This window comes from Hippocampus guttulatus, chromosome 2, assembly GCF_054856545.1.
Source record: "Hippocampus guttulatus isolate MCC_2025c chromosome 2, RoL_Hgut_1.0, whole genome shotgun sequence".
Taxonomy (NCBI): Eukaryota; Metazoa; Chordata; class Actinopteri; order Syngnathiformes; family Syngnathidae; genus Hippocampus; species Hippocampus guttulatus.
The window spans coordinates 23,633,616-23,654,737 of NC_141262.1; the positions used below are offsets into that span (position 1 = coordinate 23,633,616).

Consider the following 21,122-nt stretch of genomic DNA (forward strand, 5'->3'; position numbering starts at 1 on the left):
AGATGGCATAGGGCAACCTGTAGGTGCAAGACTTTGATTGTTTCATGGCTTCCAGCCTTTTATGTGTCTGGGTTGGTTTGACTTTGGTCCTTCCAGATGGATGCCCACCCCGCTCCCTCCCCTTCCCCCCACCAGCGGTGTTCCCTTACTGGCAGATGGTGACTCGTTGTCCCTGGAGGAGGGAAAGAAGGAAACGGTGGGTTGGTGGGGGAGTTTGGACATTTCATCTGCAGGGACCCCCAATCAAGGAGTCAATTTCATGCTGGTGAGGCTCCAAACGTTTTGGCTTGATAGATAAAAATCCGCAGAGTAGCAATCATATAGTTGTTCCATTCTTTATTGTGTGGATATTGATCAACTCTAGGCATAATACCAAGACAAAATATGCATGTTAAATGCTGTTATCTTGTCCACTTGAGGTCGCCATTATCATGTTCTACACTGTTGTGTTGCTTGTGAAATGGCGAACCCTTAGCTTGTTTGGCCACGTTGAAGTCGACTGAGAGGCAAGCTTCATATGTCAGGGAGGAGCTGCGTTAAGCCTGGGTTGTTAGTGGAAGTCTTTTTGAGAGATTCGTCGTCACATTCCATTGAGGTGCATTTTTCTGAACTCGAATCATCTGTTGCAAGTTTGAAACGAAAGGATTGAGGTTCTCATGAATTTATTTGCATTTTCAACTCTTCATATAGGCAAATCTATTTTTTATGGGGTGTGTTAATTACTTTACATGTTTTAAGTATGTGTATATTTTTTATTTACAACTTACAAAAAAAATCCCTTTTATTAACTGTCTTATTGGGGAAATGACTCCTTTAAAAAATGACTGCATTCTCTCTACATTTCATATATGAGGATAATTTTCATCCTGAATATTTTCATAAAACAGTGTCGCAATTTTTTTTCCCCTCACAAAATGACTGAAAAATTGACCCTCCTCATGGTTCCGACCTCATTCTTGTGAAACTTTTCTCGGAATATTACAACTATCCCTTGGCTTTTGTTTTTCTCACAGTGTTGCAACTTGATTATTTTTTTCTCGCAACATTTCAATCGTCATTGTTCATCGACAAAGGGAAAATGATTCGTATTTTTCTTGATCTCTTTTTGGTAAAAGTCCAATTTTAATCTTGACTCTACAGAGGTCTTGTAATATAACCACTTTGTCATGATCTGGGCATGTTTCTCTCTTAATTTTCAAATTGAGTTTTTTTTTCTCCTCAAATCACAAGTTGTTGTTCTCAGGAACAGGTTCAGAATTTCAAATCCCTGCTCTGGCGGCTTCCCTGGATGTGACAAAAGTTTGAAAAAATCCAGACAAACGTGTCTGCGCAATATCAAACTAAAGTAAATGTCACAGGAAGAGCACATAAGGCAACGACTGCTCATTCCTTCACCGGGATCATCTTGGAAGTCATTTCCTGCCCACACTTACACTCGTCAAAACACGACTATGAGCGACCGGAAAAAAATAAACCTTTCCCCACGACTTTAAAAATATTGCGAGTAAATCTTTTTCTCTAATTTCTGTGAAACGCATGCTGAGGTGGAGTGACATGTTATTGCTGCAACTCGGCCATGACGCGCTCCAGTTTGCATAACGCTGAAAAAGGTGACGCATGGCTTCTTGTCATTTAGCCGCCAATTCCTTTTGTCTTTTGTCAATTTATTTTGTCTTCCACCGGTTCACTGGCAACCCGCCGGCTGTTTTCAAAAACAATCTGCGAGGATAAATCAACTGCGCACGGGAGGAATGTGAGGACAAATACCAAACATGCTTAAATGTTTTATTTGTCATGCAGACAAAACAAGTCCATCTTATTATTTAACAGTCTGTAAGGGTGTCCCAATTCTTGTGTCCTCAGAGTGTAAATGAACCGTAGAGGTTTTAAGCCAGAGACGTAGCGTGTTGCTATTCTTCAAGAAGGTTGTTGACGTTTTTCAAGCAAAATGTGTTCATTTTACGAAGGTTAGCTTGTCATTTTTCAGAATGTCAACTTGTTGCAAGGAAAATTATGACGTTTTACATTAACATTTTAATCATTTGGCACATTTGTCAAACTTCTACCAGGGAAGTGGAATCCGAGTCAAGCGTTGGTATTTAACAAGAAAAAAAATCGTTTTAAGAGAAAGAAATAATTGTTTATCATATTTAAAGTCGCACCCAAAATAGCAGAGTAGAAGGCAATTTTTTTTTAGCAACAAAAATGTCATTTGGTTCGTCAAATATTAAATTTTGTGAGAATATTTACGTAATTCGGCACTATAAAGCTATAACGTTAGCATGCTGGTGAATTATGAGACAAATGTTAGCATTTTATCAAAACATTCTCATTTTTTGACACATGCTAATTTGTAATGTTTCCATTCTACATGATCAAAATGTTGTCACTTAACAGATAAAAAAAAGAAGTGGCATTTTCAAAGAAAAATGTCAAAATTTGGCACGTTTAAAGTTGATACAATATGAGACAAATGTCATTTAACAAGAAAAGTGAAAAATGTCTCTCAACAATATTTGGGGGGGGCATTTTCCAAGAGCATGACTTGGCATTTTCAAAGTCGTGAAGCAACCAGACTGGTGAAATATGAGACAAATGTTGGCATTCAAAAATAAGAATAATTTTTTTTAATGAATGTAAATGTGCTGCACAATTATAGTTCAGTTGAACCCAATTCCAATGAAGTTGGTATGTTGTGTAGAACAGAAATAAAAACTAAATAAAATAATTTCCAAATCGCGTTCAACCTATATTTAATTGACTGCACTACAAAGACAAAATATTTAATGTTCATAGTGACAAATTTTCTTTTTTTTTTTTTTTTTTTTTAACTTGGAATTTTATGGCTGCGACGTGTTCTCAAAAACTGGGACAGTGTCATGTTTACCACTTTGTTACATCACCGTTTCTTTTCAAGGTCAAGTGTGAAGCAACTTCCTAAAAAAAACCAAAAGCAGCAAATTAAGACAAAAACATGCAAAATATTACAGAGAATTGCTTTTTTGTTTGGCTGTTTGTTTGTTTTTAAGTGATGGCATTATCAACAATGACACAATGCGTTTCAACAATTTTTTTCATGAAACACGTTATCATCAAACACAATAATTCAGACAAGATTAATTCATGAGACGGACACCAGTATGTAGGACCAATAAGACCAGTATATAGACCAGGCTGCTGAATAAACATGCGTGAAAACCTGTAACCATTGTAAATAGCACAGCCACCTATACTCACTTTAGGCCTCCACTTGAAAAACAGGTTCTCTGACATGTTCGTAACCTAAATGTTACATAAGTGGTCAAGAATTTGTCGTTAGAAAGTGTTAAAACCTTTTTGATGCATTCTGGTAAATGACATGGTCTGTTAAAATATAATTTGAATCTTACATACAGAGGTACCTCTACTTCCGAAATGAATTGGTTCTGGAAGACATTTCTTACCTAGAAAATTTTGTAAGGAGAGACGCGTTTTCCGTGTAAATGCCCTAATCCGTTCCAAGCCCCCCAAAATTCAGACATGCATGTTTTATCCATCCATCCATTTCCCGAACCGCTTAATCCTCACTAGGGTCGCGGGGGGTGCTGAAGCCTATCCCAGCCATCTTCGGGCAGTAGGCGGGGGACACCCTGAACCGGTTGCCAGCCAATCGCAGGGCACACAGAGACGAACAACCATGCGCGCTCACACTGACACCTAGGGACAATTTAGTGCGATCAATCAGCCTGCCATGCATGTTTTTTGAAATGTGGGAGGAAACCGGAGCACCCGGAGAAAACCCACGCAGGCCCGGGGAGAACATGCAAACTCCACACAGGGAGGCTGGAGCTGGAATTGAACCCGGTACCTCTGCACTGTGAGATCAGTGTCGATGTGCTAACCACTGGACTACCGGACTGACATGCATGTTTTATAAAGCATAAAAATGCATCAAAATATGTGGGTTTTGCCTGGTATTTTGGTAAGAACTGATCCAATGACATGTGCTTTTGTCAGCTTTTAACAATCCTTCGAAAATGTCCAGGGCAAACATCAGCATAGTGAGCGATTGCCCGACTGTTGTTTTTCTGGGTGATTCACATTTACGTAAAACTATGGGAACGCCTCACGGACCGAGGGGCGAATGACGAGGACGCTGCATAGACACATAGCTATAGCTGTAGGCTAGTGGTTCTTAACCTTGTTCGAGGTACCGAACCCAACCAGTTCATATGCACATTCACCGAACCCTTCTTTAGTGAAAAATAAAAATATGATTTTTTTTACAGAAATAAGTAAATAAAAAATCAAGACATAAGTCTAATTGTTTTTAATTGTATGGTAGAGGCTCCGTCGAACCCCTGAGACCGATTCACCAAACCACAAGGGTTCGATCGGACCCAAGTTAAAAACCACAGCTATAGACACATACGGTAGAGGTCCCTCTTAGCCAATGAGATGCCAGGATGATGCTCGGTAATAGCCAATGGCAGAGCAGCTATAAGTATGTCGCCTTCAGGAAACTCGGAGCTGAGACTACCAGCCCTTACTGTACTTTTGTACCTTTCGTATCTTGAAATTTCTTTCATAACAAGAGGCAATATTTTGTTGAGGCGTTTCGTAGCTTGAAAATTTCGTTTGAAGAGACGTTCGTAAATAGAGGTACCACTGTATCGCCATTTAAATACATACATCTTTGTATATATATCAGAATAGGATGACATCACAAATCTCAGGGTGATAAGCACCCAACAGGGTGGAACACGACTTTGCGGGGACACAGTAAATTAAAAGCAAATCAATCATAGCTGCTGCCATTGATATACAGAAAGAGATTTTATTGCGTTTTATACAATGATAAAGGTACATGTGTTTTTATGTTTTGGAATTATATTGCAAATGTCTCATTAAAACAGAACATTTGTATTGGGATAATGTAAAAAGGGGAGCGTCTGTTGAAAAAAGGAGTTAACAGTAAATTAAACATACTTTGCATGCATTATTTTGTATTGATTGAACAAAGAAGACCTCAATCTAGAATAAAAACATTTCATGACGGACATTTCATTGATTTTTAATAGAATATTATGTTTAGTTGATTTTTGTGAATTTGATCAAAGCACAAGAAAACTGATTCAGTGCTCCGCGGACATGTGTGGTGCGTGTCATCCTATTTCCTTCATAAATATGACAACAACGTGGGACAATCCCTCTGAATCATTGTTGAAATCAATTCATTCAATGAATTACATTCAACATCATCTTAAAACTACTGTAATAGCACCCACTGATCGTGTGACACAACTAATTGGTTGTCACATATGGATGTACGGTTGTGAGTGCAGGGCGGTCTCCAACTGCCCATGTGGCCGACAACATCATCTGCAAGGGGGAGATCTTGCTATATAAACGGGTCATGCATGGACCCCAGCGATTCGATTTCTCTTTCTGCAATTTCAAGCATGGCATTGCCCAAGCACGAAAATAGAGCCTGTAATGTTACCTCGCATGATTTTGATCGTCATGATACTAAAAAAAAGTACATCATATTGGCATATTTTCCCATGCAAACTTATTGCTGAATCAGTAACCATGACAACAGCACCAGGTAGGAAGCATTGATCAGGTTTGTGTTGTGACTCGCTTCACTTGAAAGTTCTGAAAAACAAAACAAGAAAGAAAAGTCACATATTGTCTTGACCACCCCAAACAGGCAATGCTCGCTTTTTGAACAACTTACTTGTGCCATCCACCAAAATATATGAGGTGTCCACGTCAAAAGCTGTGATGTGGGATGCGGCGTCCATCAAAACGTCTGCGATGGCGCTGTGGTTGGGCACCGAGCTGGACGGAAAGTTCAAGTCCATGTTGTTGATGACGGAGCCAAAACTGCCAGATGCACAATGACAAAAAAAAAATGTGAGAGATGTGTCTTTCTAACGCAGATGAAGATTCATCGATGTGTCAAACTGCCTGAATATTGCACCAACTACTGCCAAGGGGGTTTTACTAGATGTCAAACTTTTTTTGTCGTAGTTATCATTGGCTGTTATTGCCGGCTTCAATGACTACTCAATACCTCAAAATTAGGCCAGTATTGGCCCAATTCCTGGTGTCAGTAGTTGCCCATTCCTAATTATTTATCCATCCATTTTATGAACCGCTTTATCCTTACAAGGGTTGCGGGCGTGCTGGAGCCTATCCCAGCTGTCTTCGGGCAGTAGGCGGGGTACACCCTGAACTGGTTGCCAGCCAATCACAAGGCAGACATATACAGTACAAACAAACATTCACGCTCACAATCACATCGAGGGACAATTTAGAGTGCCCCATTAACCTGCCGTGCATGTTTTTGCAATGTGGGAGGGAACTGGAGTACCCGGAGAAAACCCATGCAGGCACGTGGAGAACATGCAAACTACACACAGAAAGGCCAGAGCCGGGGATCGAACCCACACGACCTCTGCACTGTGAGGTTAACGCACCGCTCGACACCGGGCCGCCCCCTATTATTATTATTATTATTATTGTTGTTGTTGTTGTTGTTGTCATCAGCGCCTTAAGCGACAACTGACCTGAATGAAACCACATCCAAGGTGCATGAAGGGAATTCACTCTTGAAAAAGGGTTCAAGCTGTGGAAACACAGGGAAAAGGACAATGTTGTAATACAACCAACGCACTGATGAAATACTGTGAGAAAAATGTCGGCCTTTCCAAAATTTTGTCGATTTGAAAGACGAATGCTGATGAAACAATCTGAAGCGACGGTTGGCGTTTCACTAGAAAAAAAAAGTAGTCTCAAAAGAAATATATTGTCATTTCCAATAAAAAAAGAATATAGTTTGGCACATTGGAAAGTTATGTTACGACCCTAGTCAAGTATTACAAGCCAAATGTTGTTCGACTAGAACAATGTCAGCATTTTGCAATAACAATATTATAATTTTAAGAGCATAACGTCAACATTTTGCACATTGAGTTACCGCAATTCCAGTAAAATATGAGCTGAATGTTATAATTTTACAAGAAAACTTTTTTCCAATCGCTGGTGAGACAACTATTATTTGACAAGAAATATGTCAGTGCAGTATTTTACAAAACAAATATTTTCATTTCAATGGCACATTTTAAGTTGTATTGTTACCACACAGGTGAAGTATTACGGGATAAATTGTTATGTCAGCATTTTATGATTGTAGTCGTATGAGCGTAAATTCGTAATTTTGCATGATTTAAGTCGTAATGTTACCGACAACTTTGGTGGAGTGTAATGAGATGGATGGCATCAATGTTTCCATGGCCTACGAAGTCAGCGTTTCCATGGCCTACACGCCTATTTGGGGGTATTCCGATCCAAAACGGGATCACCTATTTGTGGCTGCAACTAGACGATTTGAGGTTTTAGAAGAAAATAAATCATATTTTGAGCAGTTTAAATTGAAATGTGATCGACACAGGTGAAATATGTTGCCATTTTACAAAAGATGTGTCGACATTTGACGGCATTTTAAACCATGATTCATATCAATATGTGCTCATTCTGGTGCTGACCGTTGTCTGGATTGTGTTGGCTCGAATGCTAAATTCTGCTGAAGATGAATTTGACAGGTCCCAGGTGAATTGCTCTCCCGCCGATCGGAACGTCACCCGTCGTGTCGTCAGCGCCGTGACGGACTTTGCAGATTGGAAATTTGTTGGTTTTGGTGTCAATCTTGGCCCGGCAGTTGTTCTCACGGCTGGCATAGTTGTTGAGCTTGATGTTGTATTTGAACCCAAGGGTCTTGTTGAAGCTGCTGTGGTTGCTGTTGAGTCTGGTGGTGCACTTGGACCCAGGGTTGTTGGAACTGCTCTGGTTTGTTTAGAGCTTTGTGTTGTGGTTGGACCCGCGGTTGTTGTTGAGCCTGGTGTTGTACTTGGACCGTTGGCTGTGGTTGTGGCTGCAGCAGTTGCTTTTGACAGTGGAACTGTACTTGAACCGAGAGTTGTTCTCGCTGCTGCTGTGGTTTGTTCAAAGCCTGATGTGGCACTTGGACCCAGGGTTGTTGTTGTGGTAGCGGTTGTGGTTATGTTTGAGTCTGATGTTGCACATAAACTGGCGGTTGTTGCAGTAACTATGATGGTTGGTGTGGAACCATGTGTTGTTTCTGGACTCATTGTTGGTCTTGTGGGTGATGTGGTTGAAGTTGAGCCTGATGTTGAACTTGGACTGGTTGTTGTTGTCTTAGTTGCTGCGGATGTTGTTGACTCTGGTGTTGGATTTGAACCAGTTGTTGAGCTTGGTGTTGCACTTGGACCCGGGGTTATTGTTGTAGTTGATGTGGTTGCGTTTGAATCTGGTGTTGGACTTGGACTGGTTGTTGTTGTCTTGGATTCTATGGTTGTTGTTGAGCCTGGTGTTCCACTTGGACCCGGGGTTGTTGTTGTAGCTGTTGTGATTACGTTTGAGTCTGGTGTTGCACATGGACTGGCGGTTGTTGTCGTGACTTTGGTGGTAGGTTTGGAAGCTTGTGTTGTTTCTGGACTGGTTGTTGGTCTTGCGGGTGCTGCAGATGTTGTTGAGCTTGGTGTTGGACTTGGACCCAGGGTTGTTGTTGGAGCTGTTGTGGTTACGTTTGAGTCTGGTGTTGCACATGAACTGGCGGTTGTTGTCATGACTTTGGTGATTGGTGTTGAACTTTGAGTTGTTTCTGGACTGGTTATTGGTCTCATGGGTGCTCTGGTTGGAGTTGAGCCTGATGTTGGACTTGGATTGGTTGTTGTTGTCTTGGTTAGTGGGGATGTTGTTGAGCTTGGTGTTGCACTTGGACCCGGGGTTATTGTTGTAGCTGTTGTGGTTACGTTTGAGTCTAGTGTTGCACATGGACTGCAGGTTGTTGTCGTGACTTTGTTTGTTGGTGTGGAAGCTTGTGTTGTTTCTGGACTAGTTGTTGGTCTCATCGGTGCTCTGGTTGGAGTTGAGCCTGATGTTGGATTTGGACTTCTTGTCATCTCGGTTGCTGCGGATGTTGTTGAGCCTGATGTTGCACATTGACCTTGGGTTGTTGTTGTAGCTGTTGTGTGTTCAACGTTTGGGATTGTAGTTGGACCTGTGGTTGATGTCGATGCTGGTGTGCTTGTTTTTGAGCCGGGTGTTTCACTTGAACCAAAGGTGGTGGTTGTAGCTGCTGTGGCTGCTGTTGAGCCTGTTGTTGCACATGGACTGTCGGTTGTTGTTTTGGCTTCAGCGGTTTGGGGGGAGTTTGGTGTTGACCTTGGACCCATGGTTGTTGTTGAACCTAATTGCGTCCCTGGACTTGCGGTTGTTTTTGTGACTTCAGCAGTCGGTGTTGATCTTGCTGTTGGACTTGGGACCATGGTTGCTGTCGAAACTGCAGTTGCTATTGAATCGGTTGTTGTACTTGGACTGGTGGGTGTTGTCGTGGCTGCTGCGGTTGTTGTTGAGCCTGATTTTGTCCCTGGAGCTGCGGTTGTTGTCATGACTTCAGCAGTTGGTGTTGATCTTGATGTTGTACTTGGGACCGTGGTTGTTGTCGAAACTGCGGTTGCTATTGAGCCGGTGTTTGTACTTGGACTCGCGGTTGATCTCGTGGCTGCTGAAATTGTTGTTGAGCCTGATTTTGTCCCTGGACCTGCGGTTGTTGATGTGACTTCAGCAGTTGGTGTTGAACCTGCTGTTGAACTTGGGACTGTGGTTGTTGTCGAAACTGCGGTTGCCATTGAGCCTGTTGTTGTACTTGGACTGGTGGTGGTTGTCGTGGTTGTCGTGGCTGCTGAGGTCATTGTTGAGCCTGATTTCATCTCTGGACCGGCGGTTGTTGTCGTGACTTCATCAGTTGGTGTTGATCTTGCTGTTGTACTTGGGACCGTGGTTGTTGTCGAAACTGCGTTTGCTGTTGAACCTCTTGTTGTACTTGGACTGGTTGTTGTTGTCACTACTGCTGTTTTTTGTTTAAAGCCTGTTGTTGTACTTGCCCTGGTGGTTGTTATCTTGGCTGCTGCGGTTATTGTTGAGCCTGATTTTGTCCCTGGACCTGCGGTTGTTGTCGTGACTTCAGCAGTTGGTGTTGATCTTGCTGTTGTACTTGGGATCGTGGTTGTTGTCGAAACTATGGTTGCTATTGAGCCTCTTGTTGGACTGGCGGTTGTTGCCGTGGCTGCTGAAATTGTTGTTGAGCCTGATTTCATCCCTGGACCGGCGGTTGTTGTCGTGACTTCATCAGTTTGTGTTGATCTTGCTGTTGTACTTGGGACCGTGGTTGTTGTCGAAACTGCGTTTGCTGTTGAACCTCTTGTTGTACTTGGACTGGTGGTTGTTGTCGCTACTGCTGTTGTTTGTTTAAAGCCTGTTGTTGTACTTGGACTGGTGGTTGTTGTCACTACTGCTGTTGTTTGTTTAAAGCCTGTTGTTGTGCTTGCCCTGGTGGTTGTTGTCTTGGCTGCTGCGGTTGTTGTTGAGCCAGATTTCGTCCCTGGACCTGCGGTTGTTTTCGTGACTTCAGCAGTTGGTGTTGATCTTGCTGTTGTACTTGGGACCATGGTTGCTGTCGAAACTGCAGTTGCTATTGAATCGGTTGTTGTACTTGGACTGGCTGTTGTTGTCGTGGCTGCTGCAAATGTTGTTGAGCCTGATTTCATGCTTGGACCTGCGGTTGTTGTCGTGACTTCAGCAGTTGGTGTATATCTTGCTGTTGTACTTGGGACCGTGGTTGTTGTCGAAACTGTGGTTGCTTTTGAGCCGGTGTTTGCACTTGGACTGGCGGTTGCTGTCATGGCTGCTGAAATTGTTGTTGATCCTGATTTCGTCCCTGGACCTGCGGTTGTTTTTGTGACTTCAGCAGTCGGTGTTGATCTTGCTGTTGGACTTGGGACCATGGTTGCTGTCGAAACTGCGGTTACTATTGAGCCTCTTGTTGTACTTGGACTTGTGTTTGTTGTCATGACTTCAGAGGTTGGTTGTGAGACTGTTGTTGCACTTTGACCTTGGGTTGTTGTTGGAGCTGTTGTGTGTTCAACGTTTGCGATTGTAGTTGGACCTGTGGTTGATGTCGCTGCTGGTGTGCTTGTTTTTGAGCCTGGTGTTGCACTTGAACCAAAGGTGGTGGTTGTAGCTGCTGTGGCTGATGTTGAGCCTGTTGTTGCACATGGACTGTCGGTTGTTGTTTTGGCTTCAGCGGTTTGGGGGGAGTTTGGTGTTGACCTTGGACCCATGGTTGTTGTTGAGCCTAATTTCGTCCCTGGACTTGCGGTTGTTGTCGTGACTTCAGCAGTTGGTGTTGATCTTGCTGTTGTACTTGGGAATGTGGTTGTTGTAGAAACTGTGGTTGCTTTTGAGACTGTTGAGGTATTTGGACTGGTGGTTGTTGTCGTGGCTGCTGCGGTTGTTGTTGAACCTGATTTCATCCCGGGACTTGCGGTTGTTGTCATGACTTCAGCAGTTGGTGTTGATCTTGCTGTTGTACTTGGGACCGTGGTTGTTGTCGAAACTGTGTTTGCTTTTGAGCCGGTGTTTGTACTTGGACTGGCGGTTGCTGTCATGGCTGCTGAAATTGTTGTTGAGCCTGATTTCGTCCCTGGACCTGCAGTTGTTGTCGTGACTTCAGCAGTCGGTGTTGATCTTGCTGTTGGACTTGGGACCATGGTTGCTGTCGAAACTGCGGTTGCTATTGAGCCTCTTGTTGTACTTGGACTTGTGTTTGTTGTCATGACTTCAGAGGTTGGTTGTGAGCCTGTTTTTGCACTTTGACCGTGGGTTGTTGTTTGAGCTGTTGTGTGTTCAACGTGTGGGATTGTAGTTGGACCTGTGGTTGATGTCGATGCTGGTGTGCTTGTTTTTGAGCCTGGTGTTTCACTTGAACCAGAGGTTGTGGTTGTAGCTGCTGTGGCTGCTGTTGAGCCTGTTGTTGCACATGGACTGTCGGTTGTTGTTTTGGCTTCAGCGGTTTGGGGGGAGTTTGGTGTTGACCTTGGACCCATGGTTGTTGTTGAGCCTAATTGCGTCCCTGGACTTGCGGTTGTTGTCGTGACTTCAGCAGTTGTTGTTGATCTTGCTGTTGTACTTGCGAACATGGTTGTTGTCGAAACTGTGGTTGCTTTTGAGCCTGTTGTTGTATTTGGACTGGTGGTTGTTGTTGTGGCTGCTGCGGTTGTTGTTGAGCCTGATTTCATCCCTGGAACTGCGGTTGTTGTTGTGAATTCAGCAGTTGGTGTTGATCTTGCTGTTGTACTTGGGACCGTGGTTGTTGTCGAAACTGCGTTTGCTATTGAACCGGTGTTTGTACTTGGGACAGTGGTTGTTGTCGAAACTGCGGTTGCCATTGAGCCTGTTGTTGTACTGGCGGTTGTTACCGTGGCTGCTGAAATTGTTGTTGAGCCTGATTTCATCTCTGGACCGGCGGTTGTTGTCGTGACTTCAGCAGTTGGTGTTGATGTTCCTGTTGTACTTGGGACCGTGGTTGTTGTCGTGACTTCATCAGTTGGTGTTGATCTTGCTTTTGTACTTGAGACCGTGGTTGTTGTCGAAACTGCGTTTGCTGTTGAACCTCTTGTTGTACTTGGACTGGTGGTTGTTGTCGCTACTGCTGTTTTTTGTTTAAAGCCTGTTGTTGTACTTGGACTGGTGGTTGTTGTCACGACTGCTGTTGGTTGTTTAAAGCCTGTTGTTGTACTTGCCCTGGTGGTTGTTGTCTTGGCTGCTGCGGTTGTTGTTGAGCCTGATTTCGTCCCTGGACCTGCGGTTGTTTTCGTGACTTCAGCAGTTGGTGATGATCTTGCTGTTGTACTTGTTGCTGTCGAAACTGCAGTTGCTATTGAATCGGTTGTTGTACTTGGACTGGCGGTTGTTGTCGTGGCTGCTGCAAATGTTGTTGAGCCTGATTTCATGCTTGGACCTGCGGTTGTTGTCGTCACTTCAGCAGTTGGTGTTGATCTTGATGTTGTACTTGGGACCGTGGTTGTTGTCGAAACTGCGTTTGCTGTTGAACCTCTTGTTGTACTTGGACTGGTTGTTGTTGTCACTACTGCTGTTTTTTGTTTAAAGCCTGTTGTTGTACTTGCCCTGGTGGTTGTTATCTTGGCTGCTGCGGTTATTGTTGAGCCTGATTTTGTCCCTGGACCTGCGGTTGTTGTCGTGACTTCAGCAGTTGGTGTTGATCTTGCTGTTGTACTTGGGATCGTGGTTGTTGTCGAAACTATGGTTGCTATTGAGCCTCTTGTTGGACTGGCGGTTTTTGCCGTGGCTGCTGAAATTGTTGTTGAGCCTGATTTCATCCCTGGACCGGCGGTTGTTGTCGTGACTTCATCAGTTTGTGTTGATCTTGCTGTTGTACTTGGGACCGTGGTTGTTGTCGAAACTGCGTTTGCTGTTGAACCTCTTGTTGTACTTGGACTGGTGGTTGTTGTCGCTACTGCTGTTGTTTGTTTAAAGCCTGTTGTTGTACTTGGACTGGTGGTTGTTGTCACTACTGCTGTTGTTTGTTTAAAGCCTGTTGTTGTGCTTGCCCTGGTGGTTGTTGTCTTGGCTTCTGCGGTTGTTGTTGAGCCTGATTTCGTCCCTGGACCTGCGGTTGTTTTCGTGACTTCAGCAGTTGGTGTTGATCTTGCTGTTGTACTTGGGACCATGGTTGCTGTCGAAACTGCAGTTGCTATTGAATCGGTTGTTGTACTTGGACTGGCTGTTGTTGTCGTGGCTGCTGCAAATGTTGTTGAGCCTGATTTCATGCTTGGACCTGCGGTTGTTGTCGTGACTTCAGCAGTTGGTGTTGATCTTGCTGTTGTACTTGGGAATGTGGTTGTTGTAGAAACTGTGGTTGCTTTTGAGACTGTTGAGGTATTTGGACTGGTGGTTGTTGTCGTGGCTGCTGCGGTTGTTGTTGAGCCTGATTTCATCCCGGGACTTGCGGTTGTTGTCGTGACTTCAGCAGTTGGTGTTGATCTTGCTGTTGTACTTGGGACCGTGGTTGTTGTCGAAACTGTGTTTGCTTTTGAGCCGGTGTTTGTACTTGGACTGGCGGTTGCTGTCATGGCTGCTGAAATTGTTGTTGAGCCTGATTTCGTCCCTGGACCTGCAGTTGTTGTCGTGACTTCAGCAGTCGGTGTTGATCTTGCTGTTGGACTTGGGACCATGGTTGCTGTCGAAACTGCGGTTGCTATTGAGCCTCTTGTACTTGGACTTGTGTTTGTTGTCATGACTTCAGAGGTTGGTTGTGAGCCTGTTTTTGCACTTTGACCGTGGGTTGTTGTTTGAGCTGTTGTGTGTTCAACGTGTGGGATTGTAGTTGGACCTGTGGTTGATGTCGATGCTGGTGTGCTTGTTTTTGAGCCTGGTGTTTCACTTGAACCAGAGGTTGTGGTTGTAGCTGCTGTGGCTGCTGTTGAGCCTGTTGTTGCACATGGACTGTCGGTTGTTGTTTTGGCTTCAGCGGTTTGGGGGGAGTTTGGTGTTGACCTTGGACCCATGGTTGTTGTTGAGCCTAATTGCGTCCCTGGACTTGCGGTTGTTGTCGTGACTTCAGCAGTTGTTGTTGATCTTGCTGTTGTACTTGCGAACATGGTTGTTGTCGAAACTGTGGTTGCTTTTGAGCCTGTTGTTGTATTTGGACTGGTGGTTGTTGTTGTGGCTGCTGCGGTTGTTGTTGAGCCTGATTTCATCCCTGGAACTGCGGTTGTTGTTGTGAATTCAGCAGTTGGTGTTGATCTTGCTGTTGTACTTGGGACCGTGGTTGTTGTCGAAACTGCGTTTGCTATTGAACCGGTGTTTGTACTTGGGACAGTGGTTGTTGTCGAAACTGCGGTTGCCATTGAGCCTGTTGTTGTACTGGCGGTTGTTACCGTGGCTGCTGAAATTGTTGTTGAGCCTGATTTCATCTCTGGACCGGCGGTTGTTGTCGTGACTTCAGCAGTTGGTGTTGATGTTCCTGTTGTACTTGGGACCGTGGTTGTTGTCGTGACTTCATCAGTTGGTGTTGATCTTGCTTTTGTACTTGAGACCGTGGTTGTTGTCGAAACTGCGTTTGCTGTTGAACCTCTTGTTGTACTTGGACTGGTGGTTGTTGTCGCTACTGCTGTTTTTTGTTTAAAGCCTGTTGTTGTACTTGGACTGGTGGTTGTTGTCACGACTGCTGTTGGTTGTTTAAAGCCTGTTGTTGTACTTGCCCTGGTGGTTGTTGTCTTGGCTGCTGCGGTTGTTGTTGAGCCTGATTTCGTCCCTGGACCTGCGGTTGTTTTCGTGACTTCAGCAGTTGGTGTTGATCTTGCTGTTGTACTTGGGAATGTGGTTGTTGTCGAAACTGTGGTTGCTTTTGAGCCTGTTGTTGTATTTGGACTGGTGGTTGTTGTTGTGGCTGCTGCGGTTGTTGTTGAGCCTGATTTCATCCCTGGAACTGCGGTTGTTGTTGTGAATTCAGCAGTTGGTGTTGATCTTGCTGTTGTACTTGGGACCGTGGTTGTTGTCGAAACTGCGTTTGCTATTGAACCGGTGTTTGTACTTGGGACAGTGGTTGTTGTCGAAACTGCGGTTGCCATTGAGCCTGTTGTTGTACTGGCGGTTGTTACCGTGGCTGCTGAAATTGTTGTTGAGCCTGATTTCATCTCTGGACCGGCGGTTGTTGTCGTGACTTCAGCAGTTGGTGTTGATGTTCCTGTTGTACTTGGGACCGTGGTTGTTGTCGAAACTGCGGTTGCTATTGAGCCTCTTGTTGGCCTGGCGGTTGTTACCGTGGCTGCTGAAATTGTTGTTGAGCCTGATTTCATCTCTGGACCGGCGGTTGTTGTCGTGACTTCATCAGTTGGTGTTGATCTTGCTTTTGTACTTGAGACCGTGGTTGTTGTCGAAACTGCGTTTGCTGTTGAACCTCTTGTTGTACTTGGACTGGTGGTTGTTGTCGCTACTGCTGTTTTTTGTTTAAAGCCTGTTGTTGTACTTGGACTGGTGGTTGTTGTCACGACTGCTGTTGGTTGTTTAAAGCCTGTTGTTGTACTTGCCCTGGTGGTTGTTGTCTTGGCTGCTGCGGTTGTTGTTGAGCCTGATTTCGTCCCTGGACCTGCGGTTGTTTTCGTGACTTCAGCAGTTGGTGATGATCTTGCTGTTGTACTTGTTGCTGTCGAAACTGCAGTTGCTATTGAATCGGTTGTTGTACTTGGACTGGCGGTTGTTGTCGTGGCTGCTGCAAATGTTGTTGAGCCTGATTTCATGCTTGGACCTGCGGTTGTTGTCGTCACTTCAGCAGTTGGTGTATATCTTGCTGTTGTACTTGGGACCGTGGTTGTTGTCCAAACTGTGGTTGCTTTTGAGCCGGTGTTAGCACTTGGACTGGCAGTTGCTGTCATGGCTGCTGAAATTGTTGTTGAGCCTGATTTTGTCCCTGGACCTGCGGTTGTTGATGTGACTTCAGCAGTTGGTGTTGAACCTGCTGTTGAACTTGGGACTGTGGTTGTTGTCGAAACTGCGGTTGCCATTGAGCCTGTTGTTGTACTTGGACTGGTGGTGGTTGTCATGGTTGTCGTGGTTGTCGTGGCTGCTGAGGTCATTGTTGAGCCTGATTTCATCTCTGGACCGGCGGTTGTTGTCGTGACTTCATCAGTTGGTGTTGATCTTGCTGTTGTACTTGGGACCGTGGTTGTTGTCGAAACTGCGTTTGCTGTTGAACCTCTTGTTGTACTTGGACTGGTTGTTGTCACTACTGCTGTTTTTTGTTTAAAGCCTGTTGTTGTACTTGCCCTGGTGATTGTTATCTTGGCTGCTGCGGTTATTGTTGAGCCTGATTTTGTCCCTGGAGCTGCGGTTGTTGTCATGACTTCAGCAGTTGGTGTTGATCTTGATGTTGTACTTGGGACCGTGGTTGTTGTCGAAACTGCGTTTGCTGTTGAACCTCTTGTTGTACTTGGACTGGTGGTTGTTGTCGCTACTGCTGTTTTTTGTTTAAAGCCTGTTGTTGTACTTGGACTGGTGGTTGTTGTCACGACTGCTGTTGGTTGTTTAAAGCCTGTTGTTGTACTTGCCCTGGTGGTTGTTGTCTTGGCTGCTGCGGTTGTTGTTGAGCCTGATTTCGTCCCTGGACCTGTGGTTGTTTTCGTGACTTCAGCAGTTGGTGATGATCTTGCTGTTGTACTTGTTGCTGTCGAAACTGCAGTTGCTATTGAATCGGTTGTTGTACTTGGACTGGCGGTTGTTGTCGTGGCTGCTGCAAATGTTGTTGAGCCTGATTTCATGCTTGGACCTGCGGTTGTTGTCGTCACTTCAGCAGTTGGTGTATATCTTGCTGTTGTACTTGGGACCGTGGTTGTTGTCCAAACTGTGGTTGCTTTTGAGCCGGTGTTAGCACTTGGACTGGCAGTTGCTGTCATGGCTGCTGAAATTGTTGTTAATCCTGATTTCGTCCCTGGACCTGCGGTTGTTTTTGTGACTTCAGCAGTCGGTGTTGATCTTGCTGTTGGACTTGGGACCATGGTTGCTGTCGAAACTGCAGTTGCTATTGAATCGGTTGTTGTACTTGGACTGGTGGGTGTTGTCGTGGCTGCTGCGGTTGTTGTTGAGCCTGATTTTGTCCCTGGAGCTGCGGTTGTTGTCATGACTTCAGCAGTTGGTGTTGATCTTGATGTTGTACTTGGGAACGTGGTTGTTGTCAAAACTGCAGTTGCTCTTGAGCCTGTTGTTGTACTTAGACTGGTGGTTGTTGTCTTGGTTGCTGAGGATGTTGATGAGCCTGATTTTGTTCCTGGACCTGTGGTTGCTTTCGTGACGTCAGCAGTTGGTGTTGAGCTTGCTGTTGTCTGTGCGACCGTGGTTGTTGTTGTGCCTGCTGCGGATGCTGTTGAGCCTGGTATCGTACTTGGACCCGCTGTTGTTGTCGCTGCTGCTGTGGTTGGTTCTGTGCTTGGTATGATTTGATCGGCAGCTGTTGTTTCTTCTGCTGCCTTCGGTGTCGTAGTTGGACCGATGGTTGTTTTTGCAATGGCTCTGGTCTGTATTAAACCTGGTGTTGGGCTTTCACCGGCAGTTGTTGTTGCTACTGCTGCGGTTGTAATTGAGCCTTGATTTACACATGGATGGGCGGTTGTTGCGGCTGCTGTGGTTGATATGGTGAAGATGTGAAGAGCAAAAACATTAGTTGCCTACATTTCAAGTGACCCGTCATTTGTTTCATTGCACACAAAGAGCAGATTTACCAAAAAGCAGTAGCACAGCTGTTAACCGTGGTGCAGCAGTCATTGTTTCTGTCCTTGATTCTACAAAATTTGAAAAAACAGTCAATCCAAGAAAATGAACAGTCACTTTTATTTCAATACATTTTGCACTTTGGTCTCTTTTTTTATTCTTTCCAATTTTATGTTCTGATGCTTTTTGATGTCAATGAATGTTGTAGTTTTCACGTTTTTGCCCAAAATGTGAATTTATGTCGGTATCTTCCACATCTTTGGTGTCAAGATTATGATTTCAAAAAAACTAATGAAATAAATTTGAGAAAACCTTTTTGTTCATAAAATAAAATTAAAATGAAATTTTTAAAATGAATACTCACTGAAACTAATACTGCAGCATCTTTTCTTGTTTCAAGCACATTGAAGGCCGAATTCCCGAAAGGATTGTGCAGCTTTTGCGCCTAGCTCGTGGGCCAAAGTTGAGTAAACATATCGCATCTAATTCACAAAACCTGCGTCAAATTACATCGGTGTCGAACTTTGTGTTTTAGCCGGTGTTTTTTTTTGTTTGTTTGTTTTTTTTGCGCAGTCTCCTTTGTGAATCGGAGATTCTGACAGTAAACTGTTCGTACTAATTAAGTGCAATTAAAGTTGCGATCAAGCACCGCAGATCATTCTTTGTAAATTTGGCCCAGAGTTGCCCCTTGTATAAAATGTGACTAACTAAAATGAAATCTAATTGCAGCAAAAATATCCTTTGTTTTTGTCTTATTATTATTTTCCGTCCATTAGCTGTCGAGTATTTATTTTGGTCATGCTATCCACATGAATAGAAGAAGGAAGCTCAAACAGTCGTTGGAGAATTGTTGTTTACTTTATTACACAATACTTTGTGACCTTTAATTTCGTTTCTTGCCCCACACAAATAAATACTCCACATATTTTTAAAAAACTAATAAAACCTAAACTAAAACAAAGAATGCAAAAAAACCAAATACACCACTCAAGCTCAGCTGCTTTTAAAACAAATTAAAATTCACTGAACTAAAAAAAAAAAAAAGCAAAATGAAATAAACCTATCATGAATAATCCAAAACAAATGACAACTCTGGTGTCATTTCAGCATTCTATTCCACAATTTTGCACTTTTGTTCATATTTTATTTCAATTTGACCAATTATTTCTCTTGAACCCTTTCATGTACCCTGTAACCTGATATCATAAGCTGTCCACTGCAGTAACTGCTGTCCCCGAAAGGGTTCAAAAATGTCATTTATTTCATGAACACATAAAATGTTTCAATTCACAATGTGTGTGAATTACAGTATCTTGTAAAATCAAATATATTGCTGTATAATTTTAAAAAAAATCCCAATTTTCATCCATCCATGAAATACATTTTAAAAAAAATCCAAATGTTCAAAATGTGGTTTTACGCAAATCATGGTGCAGTTATAGTTTTTAAAGCCGCACACTATATTGCAAAGGTGTTCAGTATAATGTTAGAAAAATACATATTTATATATAATTAGATTATCGTTTACCTTAACATTCAATGTGCAAGTCATCAAATGCGCTTACTTCTACCCAGTCACAGACTGAAAAATACCTGGGAAAAAATATTTTTTTTATGTGGTTTATACAGTACATAGACATAAATGAAATTATTAATTTAAAAGTGTCCTTCAAATGTTACTTGAAATACTGATTTTTGTCATGCCCCCCCCAAAAGAAAAAAAAGTATTATAATAGCTGGAAATGTAAAACGCACTTACCTCTTCCAGTGGTTTTTGTTGTCGTTGATTTTTACTTTTATATCTGCATAGTTATAACACCAAACAGTAGGGTTTTGTCCTCGTACTTGGTCTCCTGTAATTTGTAGTTGCATGTGTGTATTATACAAAGAGAGAGAAGGGGCTTAACGGATGTCACGTGGCTCCCAAATTGTGCTGAAGGTTTCATCGCATCAAATGATCAATGGTGAGAAACGAAAGAACTCAAACTGCCCCAACCACTGTCATTTTCTTATGCGTTTCCCAGGTCACTTCTTAAGATAATAAGGGATGCATTCCACGAGCGTCAACCAAAGCATGCATTAATTTTTACTGTTATCTTTATTCATTTATTTATTTTGGTCCAGCTCCAGTTTTGCACAGCGGTGAACTTTGTGATGCAAATCATACTTGCCGGTCAACCAGTTTGGGTTGGCACGTGTTTGCCCATCTCCTTTGTAGCCCAGACCTTTCCCCCACCTCTTTGGTTCCCCTCAAAGATTTTGTCAGTGGAACACAGTTTCGAGATTAATAGCACTGTGGCGTAAGAGTCAATCCAAAGAATTCTACACAGAAGCTACACACAACCCCAGACGTCAATGGCAGAAATGTGGCGCAGCGCTGAGAGAAATCAAGCTTCTGTCTCGAATAGAAACGTCACCTTGATATACTGAGTGGCCCTCGTAATGTTTGAGAGCATGCTGCGCTTCCTGTAATCCTTCTTTAACTTTTAATCAAACTGTAAACTAGATAGGCCTGACAGATTACATTAAAAATGTGGATCTACCTAACAGCCACGATGAAGGCGATAAGGGCTTTCATTTGATTCTGCCGCTATCGCTATGATGTGGTTGCATGTGTTAAGAGTTAATATTTGTTCAAGTGCATTTTTTTTTTGTCTAACAGAGCCACAGTCTTTTTTTTGTTTTTTGTTTTAAAGATATTTTATTGTTCTACATTTCAAAACAAATGTTCAATGTCCTTGAGAATGGAATGATAAATTTCATTTCAAAATGATGACATGAAATTATGATCACATTTGCTCTCACATCACTATATGAGTGGAATTTTAAAGAAGCGAGACCCATCGTTTATCGCGATAGTTTCTGGGAAAATATATCACCCGGAAAAAATTTATCGTGACAGGTTTATCCATAAGCATATTTTAGGATACATGACAATATTCTCTGTTTTAACCCTTTCAAGGACAGCGGTTACTGCAGTGGACAGCTCA

At 43.3% G+C, this 21,122-nt stretch overlaps 1 protein-coding gene across 2 annotated transcripts; it reads right to left on the reverse strand.

Moving 5' to 3' along the window:
- Positions 1-4,800: 4,800 nt before the first annotated feature.
- On the reverse strand, positions 4,801-20,116 carry LOC147209117 (uncharacterized). 2 transcript variants are annotated; one of them, XM_086104731.1, is made up of 6 exons: positions 19,892-20,116; positions 18,144-18,203; positions 7,533-18,043; positions 6,555-6,613; positions 5,720-5,868; positions 4,801-5,637 (listed from the first exon to the last, which is right to left on the reverse strand). In XM_086104731.1, the coding sequence occupies exons 2-6, from the start codon at positions 18,184-18,186 to the stop codon at positions 5,552-5,554; spliced, it is 10,848 nt and encodes a 3,615-aa protein (XP_085960857.1). In that variant the 5' UTR covers positions 18,187-18,203; positions 19,892-20,116; the 3' UTR covers positions 4,801-5,551. The 2 variants fall into 2 exon arrangements, with proteins under 2 accessions (XP_085960857.1, XP_085960858.1); XM_086104732.1 differs by lacking the exons at positions 18,144-18,203; positions 19,892-20,116.
- Between the last annotated feature and the right edge of the window lie 1,006 nt (positions 20,117-21,122).

Bases quoted from the DNA above. Each gene is read 5' to 3' on its own strand.
- LOC147209117 (XM_086104731.1), bottom strand. From the start codon at position 18,186: ATGACTGCTGCACCACGGTTAACAGCTGTGCTACTGCTTTTTG. The intron at 6,614-7,532 runs GTCAGCACCAGA...GTGTTTCCACAG, and splicing joins CCAACACAATCCAGACAACG to CTTGAACCCTTTTTCAAGAG. The intron at 5,638-5,719 runs GTAAGTTGTTCA...TTTGTTTTTCAG, and splicing joins TATTTTGGTGGATGGCACAA to AACTTTCAAGTGAAGCGAGT.